The sequence below is a fragment of the Gracilinanus agilis genome, chromosome 4 (assembly GCF_016433145.1).
Source record: "Gracilinanus agilis isolate LMUSP501 chromosome 4, AgileGrace, whole genome shotgun sequence".
Lineage (NCBI taxonomy): Eukaryota > Metazoa > Chordata > Mammalia > Didelphimorphia > Didelphidae > Gracilinanus > Gracilinanus agilis.
In genome coordinates this window covers 284,337,545-284,356,189 of record NC_058133.1, presented here as the reverse complement: position 1 = coordinate 284,356,189, position 18,645 = coordinate 284,337,545, and the positions used below count along the sequence as shown (strand labels likewise).

At 34.2% G+C, this 18,645-nt stretch overlaps 1 protein-coding gene across 1 annotated transcript in view; it reads left to right on the top strand.

Moving 5' to 3' along the window:
• The window catches only part of MMUT (methylmalonyl-CoA mutase), a 43,746-nt gene extending 26,721 nt beyond the window's left edge, over window positions 1–17,025 (top strand). The window contains exons 8-13 of the mRNA XM_044675772.1: window positions 2,111–2,226; window positions 7,530–7,645; window positions 9,497–9,628; window positions 10,702–10,849; window positions 13,249–13,416; window positions 16,535–17,025. Coding sequence (XP_044531707.1) covers window positions 2,111–2,226; window positions 7,530–7,645; window positions 9,497–9,628; window positions 10,702–10,849; window positions 13,249–13,416; window positions 16,535–16,663 — 809 coding nt within the window. The 3' untranslated portion in view covers window positions 16,664–17,025. The remainder of the gene's footprint in view (window positions 1–2,110; window positions 2,227–7,529; window positions 7,646–9,496; window positions 9,629–10,701; window positions 10,850–13,248; window positions 13,417–16,534) is intronic.
• The last annotated feature ends 1,620 nt before the right edge of the window (window positions 17,026–18,645 follow it).

Genomic DNA, 18,645 nt, shown 5'->3' with positions numbered 1-18,645 from the left:
TTTCTACTCCTGCAGTTCTTCCTCTGAATGTGGATAGTGTTCCTTTCCATAAATCCCTCAGAATTGTCTTGGTTCATTGCATTGCTGCTAGTACAGATGTCCATTACATTCGATTTTACCATAATATATCAGTCTCTGTGTACAAAGTTCTTCTGCCTCTGTTCCTTTCACTCTGCATCAATTCCTGGAGGTCTTTCCAGTTCACATGGAATTCCTCCAGTTTATTATTCCTTTGAGCACAATAGTATTCCATCACCAACATATACCACAATTTGTTCAGCCATTCCCCAATTGAAGGGCATACCCTTGCTTTCCAGTTTTTTGCCACCACAAAGAGAACTGCTATAAATATTTTTGTGCAAGTCTGTTTATCTATGATCTCTTTGGGGTACAATCCCAGCAATGGTATGGCTGGATCAAAGGGCTGATTTCTGATTCCTTGTTTCTTCATTGGTCAAATGGGCTATATAGGATCTACTTTTCAGTATTGTTGTGAAGGTCATTTAATTGAGATGAACCATTTGAAGAACCTTAAGGATTTAAAATAAAGAAACCACTTAGTTGTCCCAAATCTTTTACTATATCTTCTCCACACTACAAGTATTTTCTGTATCACTGGGATGGAATAATTAGGTTAATTGTTTTAGTTACTAATGTCTCTTGGTTTGAGGAGGAGTTATATGGTCTGCCCTAGAACTGGGGTACCCAGTGTAGAACTGTTCATGGCCTCAGAAGGAGGAATATCTGCCCATTTTCATGGTGCTGCTATTGAGCCTTTTTAGTAATTAGTAACTTTTAAATGCTCCACAAGACCCAAAGTTCATAAAAATCTATTTCACCTAGTGTGAACTGATATAACTAACTCTGGAGAACAATTTAGAGCCATTCACAAAAGTCTATAAAACCATGTATTCCCTTTGACCCTTCAATACCACTACTAGTTCTATATCCCAGAGAGTTCAAAGATGGGGGAAGATCCTACTTGTACAAAGAAATTTATGGCAGCCCTTTTTGTGGTGGCAAAGAACTGGAAACTGAAGGGATATCCATCAGTTGGGGAATGGCTAAATGAGTTATGATTGTAATGGACTATGGTGCCATAAGAAATGACAAACATGATGATCATAACAAATCTTGGAAAGACTTATATGAAGTGATGCAAAATGAAGTGAATGGAACCAAGAGAATATAGTATACAGCAGTGGCAATAATGACCAATTGTAAATGACTTAACTATTAACATTGCAAAGACCAAGGACAACTCAAAGGGATTCACAAGAAAAAAAGCTTCCTATTTCAGTATTGAAGGTCTGAATGCAGATTCAAATTCAGTTTATTTCCTTCATGAGTTTTTCTCTAGTTATTAGCATTATGTATCTGCTTTCACAGCATGATGAATGTGAAAATAGAAAATATGTATCGCATAATAACACATGTACAACCTATATCATAGAACCTTCTGTCTTTAGGGGGGAGAAGGATGGAAAGGAGGGAGAAAACATGGATTGCAAAATGTCAGCAATTGTTGAAAATTGTATTGACGTGTAATCTGAAAAAAAAATTTTTTTGAAGTCTCTTACCCCCACCTTCAAACAGATTCTAAAGTTGGATGGCCTGGGTTCAAGTCCCACCTCTGACTTTTATTATCTATATGACTTTTGAGAAATTACTTAACTGGCCTCATACCCAGTTTCCTTATCTGTCATATGAGGGACTGAACTAGATAGCCTCTAGAGGCTTTTCCAATTCTAAATTTATGGACCTTGGATTCCAATGGAAATCATTTGAGAAAATAGGAATATTAATGTGCATTTTTAATTTTCTGTCTGATACATTTAAAAGGTGGTTGTTATTTAATCTTTTTCCTTTATACCCTCTGTCTTAAGGTTAGGATTTTGAAAGTTGTGATTTCTGTATTATGTTTAATAATAAACTTCCAGAGGAAACTGCTGCCTACTACCCAAAGATTTATTCTTTAATTTTAAAAAATACATTTTCAGTGAAAGTGAGAATATATAAAAAATCTCAAGCAAGTATGTAATCTAATAATGTTGTGGTTATACAGCTATTTATGAGTATTGTCTATATTTTTCCTTTTGGAAATGAACAGGATCTGAAGTAATTGTTGGTGTAAATAAGTACCAGTTAGAAAAAGAAGAGCCAGTTGATGTTCTGTCCATTGATAACACTTCAGTTCGTAACAAGCAAATTGAGAAACTTAAAAAGGTAGGCCTACTTTCTGAAATTGTTAATTTAAATTATATGCTATTGTTACAAGTAAATTGTCACCAAGGATTATTTTATAGGAACCCACTGCATATTATAATTGTTTATACTTTGAGATTTTAGAAGTATACAAGATTTTATAGCTTTGTAGTTTTTTCCTGAGCCAACTTGAAACTATGCAATCTCTTATTTTGTTTTCATGTTGTGTTAATGTTAATCCCTTATTAAGTTGTAGTTCACAGATATACATTATATTTTTAAAAAATCTTAACTATAATGTTAGGTATTGCCTATAATTCCAATCTGATAAAGACATGTCAAATTATACTAACTATAAAATCCATAAAAGAATTCTTTCACTAATGTGATCCTAAATCCACAAATCTCCTTTATCTTCTCTTTTTAACCTCAAAAATATCCCCTAAGTTTAGTCTGCTGGGGTTTCTGTTTTTCTAATTCAGTTAGGAGAACCAAGTCTTCCCTCTACCCAACTCTTTTCCTACTCAATTTCCCCAAGATGATTCAAAATGTATGACCCTTTGCCCCCAATTAAAATTTGTGTTTATAATTTTAAAAGACATCTGTGAGATACCTTAAAAAATAAAAAAGATTAGGACATTGGACATGATGGTCCTTAAGATCTTTTCACCTCTACATCTTATGACCCTATGAAAATATTACTGTTTGTATAATTCGCTGGTTGCCCTTTGCTCTTGGAAATACTATTATTCTTTTTTAATGTGGTATATTTATATTGTTAAACATTTCCCAATTACATGTTTTGCATTATTTTATTTTTAAAAAATTTATTTTCAGTTTTGCGTTTTCATTCTATCTCCAATCCTCCTATAGTCCTAATGAAGTTATGCAAAACTTGTTTCTGCATTAGTTGTGAAAGAAAAAAGTAAGAAAAACAATAAAAAAGCAAAAGAAAGTTTGCTTCAATCTGCATTCAGAGTTCATCAGGTTTTGGTCTGAAAGTGGATAGCATTTTTCATCATTAGACCTTTGGAATTGTTGTGGATCCTTATATTGATCAGAGTAGCCAAGTCATGTCACAATTGAAATTTAACAAAAAGGTAAACCAACACATGTTTCTCTGAGCAGGGGCATGCTATCTGTCAATAAAAGGATCAGTGACTGCCCTTGGCCAAATATCCTGGACAAAAGAATAGCTCCCCTTTCATAGGTTTTGGGAAGTACAAAACAATAACCAAATAGGTAACATCATGGAGTTGAGGGCAACATGACTGGTTACAGAGCTGAGGGCTAGGGAACAATATGATGGGTTGGAAGTTTGGTAATGAGTTGTAGTAACTACCCACTCCTTCCCTCCCAGACTAAGAAGTTGTTTGAGTCCAGGTACAAGAAAGCAGACCTGACTTTAGGACAGCAAACCAGACATTCTTGAAGAGCAGCTTAGTGATGTACAGATAGGTCTTAGTTGAAAAAAAATTTTAAACCCTTTCCTTTCTGTCTTAAAATCAAAAGTATCAGTTCCAAGTCAGAAGAGTAGTAAGGGCTCAGCCATTGAGGTTAAATGACTTTCTCAGGGTCACACAGTTCGGAAGTATCTGAGGCCAAATTGGAATCGAGGATTTGGCTTTCTATCCACTGAGCCAGCTGTCCTTGTTTTTTTCTGTTCTTTTTTGTTTTTGTTTTTTAAATATAGGTAAATCCCTCTTATCCCTTTTATCGTAAAAACCAGATAAGTTGTAATCAACCACCATCCTACTATCTCTGATTGTGTTGTGGCTGATCTTGACTTAAGCTTTAGCTGCTGAAAGAATAAGTAGTTGAGTCTCTCCTAGCATAGTAAGAAGGCATTGGTAACTGGAAGTTGTCACTTGGAATGAACAGCATATAATGTATCCAGGGATAAGGTAATTACTTGAAAATAATTGGATAGGATTGAATTTTAGTCACAGCCTATAAATGCCCTTAATCCCTTCTCTATTTTTTTTTTTTTGCCATTTTCCTTTCCAGAAGTGCTTTTGTCTTTTGCTATCATAGCTCTTAAATTTGGTATGCAAGTTTTCTGCAGATGATGTAATGAAAACAAGTTTTCTTGGAAAACTAAGTTCCTGTTTATTAATAATTTGCTCATTTATGTATGTTTCTCTTTAGTAGAATGTAAGATCTTTGAAGGCAAATCCTTTTTCATTTTTTGTCTGTGTTTTTTTAATGCCTGGTGTAATGCCTTCATTGCAGAGAGCTGCTTAGTGTTTAATTAATGAAGAAACTAAGCCATAGAGTTAAGTGACTTTCTCAGAATCACATAATTACTAATTGTTAGAACCATGATTCAAGCCTATTTCTTAATTCCACTGTTTGTACACTACACTACAACAAATTACTTCTTTGAAATAATTTTCAAAATATTAATTAAACATTGAAATAACTGATAGAAGAATATACTATATTGAAATGAGAACATTTATTGTAAATACATATAGGGAGTGTGGGGATAGGAGTGTGATCCAAACAACTTTGTTCAGTTCAGATGCTTGCAAATCATGGAATGGAATGTCTTTTTGACATGTTGGAGGAGTTCTTGTCCTTGAAACTATTAAAAGGAATTCTGAGCTTTGAAGCTTTGGTTTTTAAAAAATTAAATCTTTATTATATCTATTCATTTCTAGATACCTTTGAGTGGGATAAAAATAAATGGCCCCCAAATTTCCCACTTTCAACAAACTGGAATCAGAGAGCAGCAGGAATGATAAGGCAGCATTTTAATTCTCTTTCATGAAAGATGGCAGAAAGCCCTAATGGCAAAATGCAAAAGCCTGGCTGTAAGAACAGACTTTTTATGGTATTCCTTTTTATGGTATTCCTGAAATGAAATCCCCCCTTGCCCTCTGTCCAGCCCCCTTGGCTGGCAGGGGGCAGCTGTGATGTATAGTCTTGAGCACATGAGCTAAGTTTCGGTATAGAATAACTTATTTTCAATAAGTTTCAAAAGAATTACATACCGTAATAAGATTTATATCTTCCCAATACTCTCACGAGATAAAAAGTAACTGAACTGTGCCATTGCTCTTGAATTTAGAAACCTCTATATTTTTTCAGGCTGGCTTGTCCTACTGTCAATCACCTTCTCACAAACTTGTCCTGGGACTTTTAGATAAACAACCAAATGTTCTTTGTGAATTTAGAACATTATTGCCAATCTAACTTTTATGTGAAAGAAACCAAATGCTTAATCTGGGGAAGCCACTCAAATCCATTTCACATACCTTCCTACATCTCCTTCTAAGTAATTCATCTATCTCGTACAACAAAGAAGAAAAACAATTTTGTTGAAGTTCAGTTCTGTTTAGTCCAATTTTTTGGTCCAAAATAACCAACATATTGACCAAATCTGACAGCAAAAGGCCATAATTTCTCACCTATGCAAAGAAGGAAGAAATGTACATTTTTTCTTTTCATCTGAGCCAAACTTGATCATTATAATTTCTGTATGCAGTATTCAAATTTTTCTTTTTATTCTTTCCATTTTCCTTACTGTAATCATATATATTATTTTCCTGTTCCTGCATACTTCACTTTTGCAAAGTTCCTTTTTGCATCAGTTCACTTTGCATTCACTTCCACTTTGCATAGTCTTCCCAGCAGTCTATGAATTCCCATAATTCTTTGTTTCTTTCTGTGCAATGATGTTTTATTACATTCAGTTTCAAAATTTGTCAATCCATTCCATGATGGATGGGCATATACTTTGTTACCAGATCTTTACTGTCACAAAAAGTGCCATTGTAAGCATTTTGGTGAATATGTGACTGTCTCTTACTTCAGAGTTTATCATATGATATGCCAAATAGTGCACTAACTGGGTCAAAGACTATGGGCATTTTATTCACTTTTTTATAATAATTTCAAATTGTTTTCTATAATTGTTGGACCAATTCAGAGGTCTTCCAGTGTTACATTAGTTTACCTAATATTGACTTCCCACTTTTGTTGCTTTGCTAGTTTGTTGAGTCTTTTTCAGACTATACCTGTTTCAGACTGACCTAGTGATTCAAGTTTAAGATTGGGATGAAATGAGACATTTGCAGACCACCTTCTAGTTGACAAAAGTAGGTAAATAGCTTGTAAAGGATATTCAAAAAGGATACAAGCACTGGTTCAGGTAGACTTGGCCCTGTTTGTCTGCATTTGGTAATGTGTATAGTCAGAAAAGTAAATCGACTCACATGGTTTTGGGACATCTGTCCAGTCTGAAAGGATACTAATTCCTTGTGGTCCACCCTTTTTTTTAATATTCTCCTAGACAAAAAAGCATTACTGCATTACAGCTCTCCCTTATACCATTGAATCTCAGGGACAGTTCTCTTGCCTTTTAAGGAAAAAATAACTCCAGTTTGCATGGCAGAGAGTTAAATGACTAGGGTGCTGCGCCAATAGCCTTAGTCCCTTGGGACAATTAAATCTTAGGGAAAATTTTCCTGTTCTTTAGGTCAAACAAAGGAAAACAAAATACGTATCTTAGCTTACATGATAGATATTGCTCCTACGAAGGGAGTGAAATCTTAAAGTTGTTCTGATTTGCCATTCTCTTATTAATGATTTGGAACAAACTTTTCACTTGTATTACTTTTCTTCTTTTGAGAAGCTGATCGACCATGGCCTTTGGATAATGACCACTGGGGAATGGCTCTGACTATATTTTGGGGGAAAAATGTATTCTTCTAATCAAGTGTTTCTAAAATACAGTTGGCTTATATTCTGCTAGTCTTGCTTTTTTTTTTTTTAACTTGCTATCTTAAGTATAGGAAGAGTTTGTAATATCCCAGTGAATATAACCACCAATGTCCCTCACTATCAGTAATTCTTAAATATCATAAAATTTGTCAGTTCTAAGTCTATTATTTCACCTCTCTTTATTATTTAACTTTTAGCATATATTTGAAACATTCAATCCAGTATCTGTTTTCATCCCAGTTTGTATCTTTCAAGTACAAGTCATGTAATCCTAGAGGAGATACATTATTTTTCTCTTTTCACTCCCATTTGAATAAATTAGCAGAATTATGCCATAATTTCTATGGTTTCTTCTGTTTCTGTGACTTTTAGCACCATAAAGAACTTAATCTACATATACTGTTTTATTTTCAAATTGGTCACCATCCATAATTGGATGCCATTCCTTTAATTTACTTCATTTTCTCTTTATTAATAGTACTTTAATTGCTACCAATAGCAGAGAAAACTTTTCATGTGTCTTGTCTCTGGTTCTTCAGATATCTGCTGTGGTCACATTTGCCTAATATTTTTCTTTCTCTGACCTCACCCACAAGGTGAAAGCCAACAGAGATGAAGAGGCAGCTAAAAAATGTCTTGCTGCAATCACTGCTTGTGCCGCCACTGGGGAAGGAAACATCCTGCAGCTTGCAGTAGAGGCAGCCCGAGCAAGGTGTGTAGCTATAAATTTGAAGATTTAAAGTTGTTGAGTTTCATTTTTGTATGGTTTTGTTTTATAAGAATATTTTTAAAAACAGGAGTTGTCTATTAAATAAAGCAAAACTCTGTATACCTTCTGACTATTAAAAAATGTAAAGAAAACTAAAACCTTTTTTTTTGTGTGTCTCTTACAACTCTGTTTTTTGAAAGCATTTTTTATAATAAGCATTTTTAGCAGTAATTGTGGTGGAATGCATAAAACATTAAATTGAAACTGAAATTTACTACAATTAATCACTGGCATAATGTAATTTGTAGGTTATATTGTAGTTTTTCAAATGTATGATCAAGCATTATTCCAATCACCTTGATGTGCCTTTAGCAAAACGGCTCCCTGCAAAGTGAGAATTTTTTTGGGCCCATTGTTAATGAGCTCATTCTTTATCTCATACCAACTAGAACAAGAAGATTGGAAAAGTGTGCTACTTATTATATGTTGGCATATTTTGAGTTTCTTTTCGGTTAAAGAGATTGGATGAACATTTATTCAAAGCAGCTCTGTTATTTTATATAGAAAGACTTACCAGTTTTTCATCATGCTACATTTCTATGGAAAATACCTAAAACTCTTAAAAGAAAACAAAGAATTATGATTAATACTTAAGACTTTGGTCAGGTAAATACTTTCTTGTTTCTCAGTTTCCTCATCTTAAAATGTGATTATTGGACTAGATAATCTTTAGGGTCCCTCCTAGCAATAACATTCTATGAAAGCACATGAGCATTTAGATTCTCTCAAGAAAGCAGTCTTTGAGTCTAGGTACTGAACTCAATTTTGTGATAGCTATAGGAGAGTTTAGTGAAATGACCCTGAAAGCCTACATTACTTTTCTGTTAAAATATGCCACTTAGCCTTGGGAATTGCCAAGCGTTTTTCTGTGAGTTTTTTTAATATAGGAAACAATGAACTCTGCTGTGAGATAAATCAGTAAAGTTACTATTAAAGTTGTTCAAAGTTGGTATGAGGAGGAAATCTAGGGATTTGTGCCTCTTTCTTATAGAAATAGGAGTTCACTTGAAGGTTAATGTAGTTTGCCACTATACTCTGAATCTTTCTTTGTTGTGACCTATAGCATATTTGTTATTTTATCACTTTGAGTCTCTTGGGTAGAACTGTCAAAATTCATGAAATAATGTATGAATTTTAATGTGTATAAACATTCACTAGGGTATAGATTGTTATTACCACACTTTTATTAATCCAGATTTCCTTCATATTAGAATTTTCTGATACCTTATGTATATTATATAGTACTATCCATTAATAATCAGATTTGGCATTAATTTACCATGCTATCACACTAACGCCTAGCTTTCAAGTTGTGATAGTCTAATAGATAAAATAGTCTAATAGATTTTTCCCTACCATTTTAGTGTCTTGAGTAATATTAAGATGCCCTGAAAAATCAAGAGAAAGAGAGTAATGGCCAATGTAGAATTTCTATTTTCAAACAATTTCATTTAAGAAATTTATTTTAATAAATAATTGCACATAAATTATTGGTAAAAGCAAAAATATTTATGAGACAAATGATTTTTCCTTATAATTCTTAAATGCTTGGATTTAAAAATATCTATACAGTATTCTGAGATCTGTGGTCTTTAATTCACTGGGTAGAATGGATAATAAATATATATTTGATCTTTATATTTTTAAAATCCTTATTATCATGTTTATGGTTTTCAGGTTATCGTTCCTTGTAGGCAGTAAGATTATTGTCAACTTGCATTCAATTTTATGGAAAATGTTTCCATCTTATATGGAACATATTTATCAGGCCTATCTTTCATTGCATTATTTTAGATGTACAGTTGGAGAAATAACGGAGGCAATGAAAAAAGTGTTTGGTGAACATAAAGCTAATGATCGATTAGTAAGTGGAGCATACCGCCAGGAATTTGGAGAGAATGAAGAAATAACCCTTGCTCTTAATAGGTAAAAATTTGAAAATTTTTAGAAGTATCGAATAATCATATTTTTGTTTTCTCAGAAATAGCATATGTAAGTATTTGTAGCAAAGATTTGACCCACAAGTGTTGAAAAATTGTAAAATAATACCCATAGAGCTCATGGAAATTTAAGAAAGTTAATGAAGTCCTATACCTACACTTTTAAACTCATCAATTTGTTTGCAAGGGTTTAATTTTTTTGCATGTTTGTTAATTAAAATTGATTTCAACATTTTCTCTGATAATTTAAGACTTTCCATTCAAAATTTTATTTTTATGGTCAAATAATATCTATAAAACACTTAAATGCATATGACACTAATACTAAGCAGTTTGTAAAATGTATCATTACAGTGGCCTCCCCTTCATGCAAGTACTTAGAATCTAACCTACCCTAGTTGCACTGCTGATTCTTTTCCACAGGGCTTTTTGTATCCTTTCCCCCACCTTCAGCCTGCTTCCAATTCCCTTCTAATATGTTATCTTCGTTTATTATAATGTAAGCTCCTTGAAAGCAGGATTGCATTTCTTTAAGCCTTTATTTATATTCTCAGTGCTTAGTACCATGCCTGGCATATAGTAAACACTTCTTCAGTGCTTCTTGACGTAAGTTAACTTGATGTGTATTTTCCCAGAAGTCAAATTACTTAGGTTCTAATCCAAATTCTTCCACCAACTAGCTACATGACCTTAAAGAAATGCCTTAACTTTTTAAAATTAAAGAATTGCCTCAATTTACTCTATAAAGTGAGAAGTTTTCAGCTGGATGAGTCGCAAAGTTGCCCAGTTTCCTATCCTTTTTATCTATGATATTCTCCATCCTGGAAATAGGTCCATGTGCTCTAAAATGTTAAAATTTCTGGCTTTACAAAGTTTCCTAGAGTCATGTAAATTTGAAAAGAAACTTCTTAACTGCAAAAAAAATATTTGTAATATCAACTAAGTAATAAATAACCACTTGAAGAATTAAGGAACATGAAAGATTGTCAGTAATAAATCACAATTTGTATAATGTACCATCAAGCAATCAATTTGAATATAATTATACCTGTTCTTTAGAGTCCAGAAGTTCATGGAGAGTGAAGGGCGTAGACCTCGTCTTCTTGTGGCAAAAATGGGTCAAGATGGTCATGACAGAGGAGCAAAAGTTATTGCTACAGGTTTTGCTGATCTTGGCTTTGATGTGGACATAGGCCCTCTTTTTCAGGTACCTAAAAAAATCATGAGGAAATTTTAAAAAGAATACCATGGTTTACATTGGAATTAATAACCTAATGAAGAAATTTCCTTTATAAGAAAATGAAGGTAAGGATCAGTTTGTAAACTTGCAGTGTGAAATCTGCAGAAGTTATGAAAAATGGCTTGAAAACTGTTAACAGCTTTTAGATGAAGAGAATTGGATTTTATTTGATAAGAAATCAGAGATTAATTCAAATTGGTTTAATTGTATCCAAGTTAGTCATCTTCACTTTTCTTATCCCCATTTTCCTCTTGTTAAAATTAGGGGTGTGAACCAGAGATATCTAGAATGCTATTCAAATCTAAAATGTTATGATTATTATCAGGTATTTTGAAAAAATTAATTCAGATCTAAAACTTTTCAAGATATTTACTGTTAATATAATTAGCTAAGATGAATATTAAGGATTTTGTTTTGCCACATGTTGAAAAGTGATGGCTTTGCTTTCTGTTAAGTCACAAAATGGATTTATTTTGCTTCACATTACAATGCCCTCAGACTTCTACCTCTGCAGAACTTATCACAATTTCTTGGACATAAATATTTATTATATGGTTATGTTGTCATTTAGACAGGAATGATTATTATGTCCCCAAACCCGAAGTTTTCTCTCCTTTATGTTATTTTGGATACAAACAAACCAGATGGTTTAGATAGCTATGTAGCACATGGAGAGAGTACTGAACTTGGAGCCAGGAAGACCTGAAATCAAATATAGCCTCAGGCACTTAGTAGGTGAGTGACACCCTGAAAAAGAGGCAAGAGGAAGCCTTTGCTAAGCAAATAAAATCACCACCACCTTGACTGACATGTATCCTTAGCCCTTGATGGAGATAGCCCAGGATCCTGTATCTAAAAGCTTCTGGTAAAACAGCACTTCCAGGCCAGTGTTTACAGCCAGCATCCTGGAAAGGTAGCATCCCTCTGTGGAGACGAGTCTGGCAGAAATACTTCTGCAGGTGCTACAGTTAGCTACCGAAGAGTCTGAAAACAAAGTTCTTGTCATCAAAGTCCTTTGCACTATCAAATGGTTCAGTATCATGAACTGATATTATTTTATCAGTCCAAATGATGTTTAAAAATAAATATAAACATCTGCTTTGCCTCATACCCCCAAGTACTATTCCATCTGACTAAAGCCTGGAGATTTCAGACTTGAAATCTTCTCTAAGAGTTTTTTTTATTGTTGTTTTGTTTTGTTTTGTTTTTTATTGATGAGAATATGAGCTTTATGAGAGTTAGGCAGGAGATGCCATACTTATTTATTTGTAATCCCAGTGCTTTACCCTCACTTTCTTCAAGACCCAACTACAATTCCACTTTCTAAAGGAAGCCTTTCTTGGTCCCTCTTTATTCTCGTGTCTTCCCTCTGTTGATTATTTCCAGTTCACCTTTTCTAAAGCTTGTTTGTAGATAGATGTTTGCATGTTTTCTCCACCATTAGACTCTGCGCTAGTTCCTTAAGACCAGGTACTAGTTTTTACTTTTGTTGTATCCTCAATGCTTAGCACAGTGCCTGGCACCCAATAGGCACTAAATAAATGTTTATTGATTATTTATTGACTGACTAAGCAGTTAATAAATGCTTTATTCATTCATTCATTTTATTCATTGTTAAAGAATGTATTGAATATCTTCCTAATAGACCTTAAGGTTCTTTTGAGGGAAATATACTGAAGAACATTAATATCATTGGTAGAGATACTGTGAAATAAATCAAGTTGTTTTTTTGTTTGTTTTTTGGGGGTTTTTTTTGGTCATTCAGTTGTGTCTGGCTCTTTGTGACCTCAAGGAGCATAGCACACCAGGTCCTTCTAGCCTCTACTATTTCTCAAAGTCTGTTCAAGTTTACATTTGTTCTCTTCATGATTAACCATCTTATCCTTTGCTGACCTATCTTCTCATTATGTGGCCAAAATATACAATATTAAATCTAAATCATTTTGTGCATCTGAAATATGAGATGTATTTGAAAGAAGTTTGAATTAATGGAATTAATTAAGTTGGGTTAGGTACTGGGCCTATGATTTCACCTGTGAAGTAATCAAGGGCAAGGAAACTTCTACCAATAAAGATTAGCTACTTGTTTACAACTTACAGTCTTAGAGTTGTCTTGGACATTGAGAAGTTAGATGACTTAGAGCCACATTCATCAGAGGAGGAACTTGGAACAAAAGTCTTCCTTATTTCAAGGCTATTTCTCTGTCTTCTCTACTACTGGACCATTGCCATAAAGTAATATTTTCAATCCACTCAGAGATTTCTAATGAAGAAAATGTTTTTTTAAAGTAGCATATGTCATTCATGACCATGTTAAAATCTTTACCTAAAAGTATTCATGATTTGTCATGCTTCTATTTATTTAGACTCCTCGTGAAGTGGCCCAGCAGGCTGTGGATGCAGATGTTCATGCTGTAGGTGTGAGTACACTAGCAGCAGGTCATAAAACCCTGGTTCCAGAGCTCATTAAAGAGCTATCTTCTCTTGGACGGCCAGATATTCTTGTCATGTGTGGAGGAGTAATACCACCTCAGGTAGTCTCCAGTTCTGTCTGTTTTAAGTAAAAATATGTTGATGGGACTTCTTAGTAAAGACAACTTTTATGAAGTTCTTATTTTTAATATAGGATTTTTTTAAAGAACGAATTTATTTTATATATAACTCTGTGAAAGAGTTTCTTGAGGATTTTAGTTAGTTTTTAAGCTAGTTCTAAGGATCAAAAGACTTTTCCATCTGCTCTGCAATGAAATTTTCCTATAGTGTCATCTCCTCCAATTAGAACATATGTTCCTTATAAGCAGAGACTATATTGCTTTTCTGTTTGTATCATCACTATTTAGCACAGTGCTTGCCATATGTTAATTACTTAATAAATGTTTTTCCATGCCATTCTTTTATGCCCAAAAAAGATTAACACCACCATTTTCAAAGAAATTACATTCCAGTTTACTCAGATAATTCATTTTAATAACTCATTGGGCTTATAAATATAAAATATAATTCTGCTTTGATTCCAAAAGAACTGTAATGCTAAAATAATTATATTTTTAAAAAATTAATTTTCAATATGATATAATTTTTTACTACTTTTAAAGGAATTATAGTTTCCTATTTGACTCAATCAGTCAAATATCAAGCACCTACTATGTGCAAGGTACTGCATTAGCAGTTGTATAAGTACAAAGAGTAAAATAATCTTTATCCTGTAGTAAGCTTATATGCAAATGGAAACAAATATGTGTGTAAATAATATATGTAAATATATATATAACAAATAAGTTAACAGATACAGATGTATATATTCAAAATGGTTAAATACAAGGTAATGTAAGAGGGAAGAGAATACTAGTCATTGAGAGAAATCAGGAAAGGTTTCATGCAGAAAATGGTACTTGAGCTACATTTTAAAGGAAGAGAGAGATTCTATGAGATGTACATAAGGAAGAAATGCATCCTAGGTATATGGGACAGCTAGTACAAAGTCATGGAAACAGGAGATGAAGTGTCAAGATTGAGGAACCAAAGAGAAGACCAGTTTGGCTGTATTGCAGTGTGTAAGAAGAGGAATAATGTCCAGTGATGTGGGAAAGATAAGTTGAGGCCAGGTTGCATAAGACTTTAAAAGCTAAACAAAATATTATGTAATTTCTTGACAAGGAAATTTTGTACATAGCCATATCACTGATCCTCATTTTCATTTTAGGTGATGTAATTTAATCATTTTAACAGTCCTTCCTGGATAAAATAAAGAATATGAAAAATAATTCCCTTCTACCTTTCTGGAACCCGCTAACATTGTGCCTATGCTTTCTTTATGCATTAAAGAACATAAAGGAGATTTGGATATTCTAAAGAATATAAAATACATAGTCAAAATAAATTTGCCCTTGCTCTTATCATATCCTCTAAGAAAGCAGATATTATCACATTAAGTGGTATGAGATGAAAGACTTTTTTTTCCCAACAGGCCAGAATGATATTTATTTACTAGAATGGAAGAAGGTGCCAGTCAGAAATTATGCAGCTCCTCTTTAAGTTTCAAATGAAGCAAAATTCAGACTAGCTCCTATTTTTATTATAAAACATTTCAAATATGTTATGTTTGTCACACATAAGTTTTAATAGCTTAGATCAGCTCTTAGACCCCCCCCAAAAGTCTTATTCCAGTACCTTATCATATCATAAAGATAAATGTAGATGAAATCCATAAGAATATAAACAAGTCTCTTGTGAGCTGGCTTGCAAACTTAGACCTACAGAACAGAGACTCCAGGTGAGGAAACTCCTTTTCTGCAAACTGTAATTATATAGAGTTATGTAGACTAGTTGTAATGCAGGGTTGCAGCAAAAGCTCTTGCTTTTGCAAACCAATTGTAGCAGCCTGTCAGTTAGAAAGGTTTAGACTGTTGAACCAGCTTGGGGGCTGGGCTCATGGGAAAACCATTAGAGCCAGGCTATAAATATCCCTGGAGTTCCAACTGAAAGGCCTTTTGCCTTTGGGGCATTTTGGACCTTGTCTGTTCTTTCTAGACCTCTCCCTGACCTCTCCATTTACATCCTACTATTTTCCCTGGATTTCCCCATTGGGCCCTGGGAGGAAAGGTGGTTTGGTGGTTGGACATCTTGGGTTTTAGCTTCTGTAGGCAGGAAGGACAAACTAAATCAAGCCACCCTCTTATCTAGTGATTTGATAAAATACTTTTACCTCAGGGCAGAGAAACCTTCCCTGACTGAGGGAGCTGGTCTCTCTCAGTCTGACCCTCTCTCCTGCCACCCTCCCCCCAGCACCAGCTTTCTCCCTAGCAGCAGTTACAAAACCCTCAAACCCCTTTCCCTCTGCTTACCCCTGGCATCAATAAATCCCCTTTGATATCTACACAAAAGCCTCTGGTGAATCATTGTACTTGATATTAGGGCAAAGGCTGAAGAGGGAAGGAATAACTTTCCCTTTATTTCTTGAGAACAAACCCAGGCATCCATCTTGAACAGAAATTGGTCAGCGGACCCTTCCTGTAGATTTCAGTTCACTGGCAGGGAGGTGCCTCTTGTCTCCTCCCTCAAGGGACCTTAGAAATTAACAACAAAAGCCTTTTAGCCAGACCCATATTACTTCTGGCTGACTCAATTCCTCTTGTACCACAGAGATAGCCTCCCTCTCTGAAGGACCCAGCCTATTCCTCCCAGTACCCTCTGTCTCTAGCCTCAGTGATTAGCCTGTTTGAGCAGCCCTTCATATATTCCCCATTCATCCCTTAACTCAGCTATTCCTCCATTCATTCCTCAACATACCAACATTGCCCTTTTATTTCATTACACAGTGAAAGGTTAAGTCACTTGCAAGGTCAGATAGCCATTATGTTTCAGAAGTAGGACCTGAACTCAGTTCTTCCTGGCTTTAGGGCCAGCTCTCCATCCACTACAACATACTTCCTTCTTAGCTCTACTGAATGACAATAGACATCACAAGATAAATGAGAGGTTAACAGAAATCAGTGATTGATAATTGTAGTTTAGAAGTGTTTCGAATAATGAAGACAGGGAAGAAATGATGAATTCTTGCTTCTTATTTGCTTAACATTCTTTATAATCACAAAAGACTGTGAGAATCACTTGTCTCCTTGTTCCCTGAATTTTTAAAATTTCTCTCAACAGGATTATGAATTTCTCTACAACATTGGTGTTGCCAATGTTTTTGGTCCTGGAACTCGGATTCCAAAGGCTGCAGTTCAGGTGCTTGAAGATATTGAAAAATGTTTGGAAAAGAAGCAAGAATCTATGTAATATCAAATAATTTGTCTCAATGTATTGTCAGATTCCTATGATTAACTCTTGATTAATGAAGAGGAGAAAGACATGTCTAAAAGTGATCTATGCCACATGTTGCCTTGTGTGCTTTCTGAGAAAGTTTGAAATCAAAACCAGACTTGTGAAAATTGTATAATACCTCAGTCATATATACACTTGTAGACATACACATTTCATCTTCCACATGAAAATCTATTGGTTCTCAGAAAAAATAATTATACTTTAACATTCTGCCCAAAACCCCAGATAAATAAAGTTATATTTAAATTATTTTGTTTTGAACTTCTCATTAACCAGTGGGCATTCAGATATAATAAATATTCATGCAAAAGGAAAAATTCTAGTCCTGATCTTTATTTCATCACTGTGTATTTATTATTTAGTTCTTCTCAAGAAAGACACCTATATAATATAACAATAATAGGAGAAAAGAGTGGTGAATTTTTTCACCATTTTACATGATGTTGAATTTTGGCTCAATCTAAGGAAAATTCCTGCTTGTGTATCACCTCAGAAATAGTTATCTTATTTCCTGCCTTCCTCTGGAAGAGGAAAGAATGTCCTTACTAGATTTTTCCCTTTTTTTTTACATTGAAGCCCATCTAATTTGGAAAAAAAATTACTTTTACTTTTTCAGAATTATAAATTTTAACATTGAGAGAAACTAGAAATATCTTTTTGTTGTTATATAGCCATGTTGGTGAACCTATGACATACATGCCAGAAGGGGCTGCTCCTTTCCCCCACTCCATGCACGCCTGAGGATATTTCTCACATGATCCACCCTTCTGCCCAGCAGCCCAGTGGAAGTGCTTCTTTCCTCCCCTGCCTGGGCTTAGAGGTGGGGGAGCTCACATGCAGCGTGAGGGTTATAGTTTGGGCTCTCTATCTCTAAAAAATTCGCCATCACTGCTATATAGTTTCAAATGAAATAATGTATATGAAAATGCTATGTAAATTGTTAAGGATAAGCTATAAAGTGTTCTTGTTAATAACAGGTTGTAAGTATAATGTTTTAATGTAACTTGTTATTTGCAGTGTGTTATTCATCCTCCCAGTGTCTAGGAGCTTGTTGAGATGTGGAGGGAAACCAGGCTACATTTACAGGAGAAATAGTAATTACTTGACCATGACAGAAAGACAAATATCACATTGTATTCAGCTCACTACAAAATTTCCCCTGCTCTTTTTCAAAGCAAACTTCTTAGTTTTTTGTTCTTTTGACATGATTAGTTGCATTTAATTATGTTCAGTTGTGTTTAAAATGGATTTTAATTTAGTATAAGTGTTGGCATTATTATAGCATTGTTTAATTCACTGCTTTCCTAGCCCATGATAAGCACAAAAGGTCTAACTAAATTATTAATTGAAGCACCTGACCTTTAAAGTATTGTAGAGAAAGGAACTAATAAATAGGAATATTTTCACAATATTTCTTGTTAAATGTTTTCAGGCTGGAATTTAATTTTTCCAAGTGTTGACAAAAGAGTAAAACTTTCCTAAACTAAAATTTAATGTTATATCATTCAAGTCTAAGTTACATATATTTTTAAACTGGCTCTCAGTTCTTCACTTAAACCCTTTTATTCTTTCCTATCACAGTATTTTTTGCAAACTGTCTTTTCTCAGGCCACCTACATCACCTTAATTCTCCTCCCTATGATCCCAAAACGTCGCTTCACTGAAGTAACTGAGTACATTCATCATGAGTTCCCTCTTCTTTCCAATTCTGTGCTTTAAAATAATTGTAATATCTCTCCTCTTTTCCTCCAGGTTTGACAGAAGAAATCCTCCTCGTGAATACCATCCCTTTTTACTTGTGTCTTTACATCTTCATTTGTTAGCTAACAGCTTTGATCATTCCCCCTCTCTTCTTTGATAATTAAAAAAGTCTAGGACTGGGTGCTGGGTAAGACAAATCAATTTATTAATCAATCTAGCAGTAGCCAATAAACTAA